General features: G+C 33.5%; 1 protein-coding gene across 2 annotated transcripts in view; it reads right to left on the bottom strand.

Annotated features, from left to right (window-relative positions):
• Positions 455-1787, bottom strand: part of LOC107619245 (60S ribosomal protein L18a-like protein) — a 2047-nt gene continuing 714 nt past the window's right edge. For both annotated transcript variants that reach the window (XM_016321501.2, XM_021110751.1), the window contains exons 2-4: positions 1336-1562; positions 1122-1239; positions 455-1020 (exon numbers count right to left, since the gene is read on the bottom strand). In XM_016321501.2, coding sequence (XP_016176987.1) covers positions 967-1020; positions 1122-1239; positions 1336-1454 — 291 coding nt within the window. In that variant the 5' untranslated portion in view covers positions 1455-1562 and the 3' untranslated portion in view covers positions 455-966. The remainder of the gene's footprint in view (positions 1021-1121; positions 1240-1335; positions 1563-1787) is intronic.

Genomic DNA, 1787 nt, shown 5'->3' with positions numbered 1-1787 from the left:
GAATTCAGTGGAGCAAAAGGGGCAAAATAGGCTATACATTAGTCCTTAATCAACCATTGATGAATTTTTTATCTTTTTTTATTTTTTTCCTATAAAAATGATGTTTTCATTTTGTTTGTTTCATATATGAATTTAACCAAAATGGATGTAAAGTATATGAATACTTAGTACGCATTTTAATGCAAAACAAAAATATAACCATTTTGTGAATGTAACATACTCAAAATGGATAGTATTTTACAGAAACCAAAAAAACCATTCAAACTAGGCCCATCATCATAATCACATTTGATATACTTAATAACCCCTTCACGTGCTTCAGGGGACAAAACACACTAAAACTTACCTGAATATTATCAGACATTGTCCTCAATTCTTCTCTCTACACACTTGTCACACACTACTCTTGACAACAAAAACATACAAGTGTAGAAAGAATCTTCCTAAACTCACCTTTATAAAAACTTTTTTAATAACTTTATCATGTGCCCTAACAGCACATATTAGCTAAATCCATTTAGGGATTACATGCACATAATTCATCAATATTAACTTTACACGTTGAGACACTTTATAGCCTCTGATTCCCAATTCAAGGACATACATATAATACATTAACTTACTAAAATGTGGGTGAACAATCTAAAGATATCTTAGTCGAAATATATTCGGATGAGTTTGCGAGTTAAGGTTTTTGAAGAAAAGGGAGTGGAAATAAGATTTGAGAAATAAAAATTATTCATAGTTAATGTTCGCCTTTCACTCCCCTTCCAAAACCGAAAAATCACAAACGCATTTGGTTTACACAAATTTAACAAGGTCACCGAAGCAACCATATATATGTGTGTGGTTCACCCTTGATTCACCTTGCATTAGCCTTGCCTTCCTTGTGTGGAGACTGATGCTCTATACAGATCTTTTTTTTTCTTCATTAATTGAATAAATAGAGGTTAGCTGAAACCATAATTACAGGAAAATAACCAGTACTGCTATCAGCACAGCAATTGTAAAAACTAGAGCCTGCAAAAACAATGAGAGTTGGTCATAACATCAGATTAGTGGCTATAGATTGAGAAACAAACTGCTAAAACTGTAAATTCCCTCTCAAGTATAACACTTACAGCAATTGCAGAAGCAGCAAGTCCAGCACGCTCTCTTGGGTCTTTATGATAGTAATTTCCAAAATAGAGAATTGTAGCATAATACCACAGCAATGGGCATGCAAATCCTAACAGAAGACTGGCAACAAAAGTAGGAGATCAGGAAAATATGCAAACATTAGATTATGCAGCCTAAAGAAAATGGGAAAGAATGAATCTGTGCATAATAACTCACGAGAACCATCCAATTCCACAGCCAAAACATGGAAGTGGCTTGTCAAATTTTCCCAATTGTGGATCTTCTGAATCCCTGATTGGAGCATAATCCCCGTTCCCTTGCTCAGATGTATCCATCTAGAGCCCTATGTATATAGACTCAGCTTCAGCAGACTATTTTTCAACTTGTAGCATTAATAATTTCATAGAGGCAAACATGGAAGATATCATAATCTGAAAGGGGACCTGGGAATAAAATGAAGCAGAAACAGAAAATATAGAAACAAGTCATTCAACTAGCAAGTAAAAAAAATTATAATGACAAGTCTTATAGAAAATTAGACGAGCACTGATATATATCATTTCAATTGCATTTCCATCAAGCTATGATAAATTTCCAATAACCAAAAGAGGCTTTCCTATTGTTTCTAAAATGAACAGCTTCTTAGTGATAAACTTTTTAACTAAGCA

The sequence above is a fragment of the Arachis ipaensis genome, chromosome B09 (genome assembly GCF_000816755.2).
Source record: "Arachis ipaensis cultivar K30076 chromosome B09, Araip1.1, whole genome shotgun sequence".
Classification (NCBI taxonomy): domain Eukaryota; kingdom Viridiplantae; phylum Streptophyta; class Magnoliopsida; order Fabales; family Fabaceae; genus Arachis; species Arachis ipaensis.
This window is presented reverse-complemented; position numbering and strand designations above follow the sequence as displayed.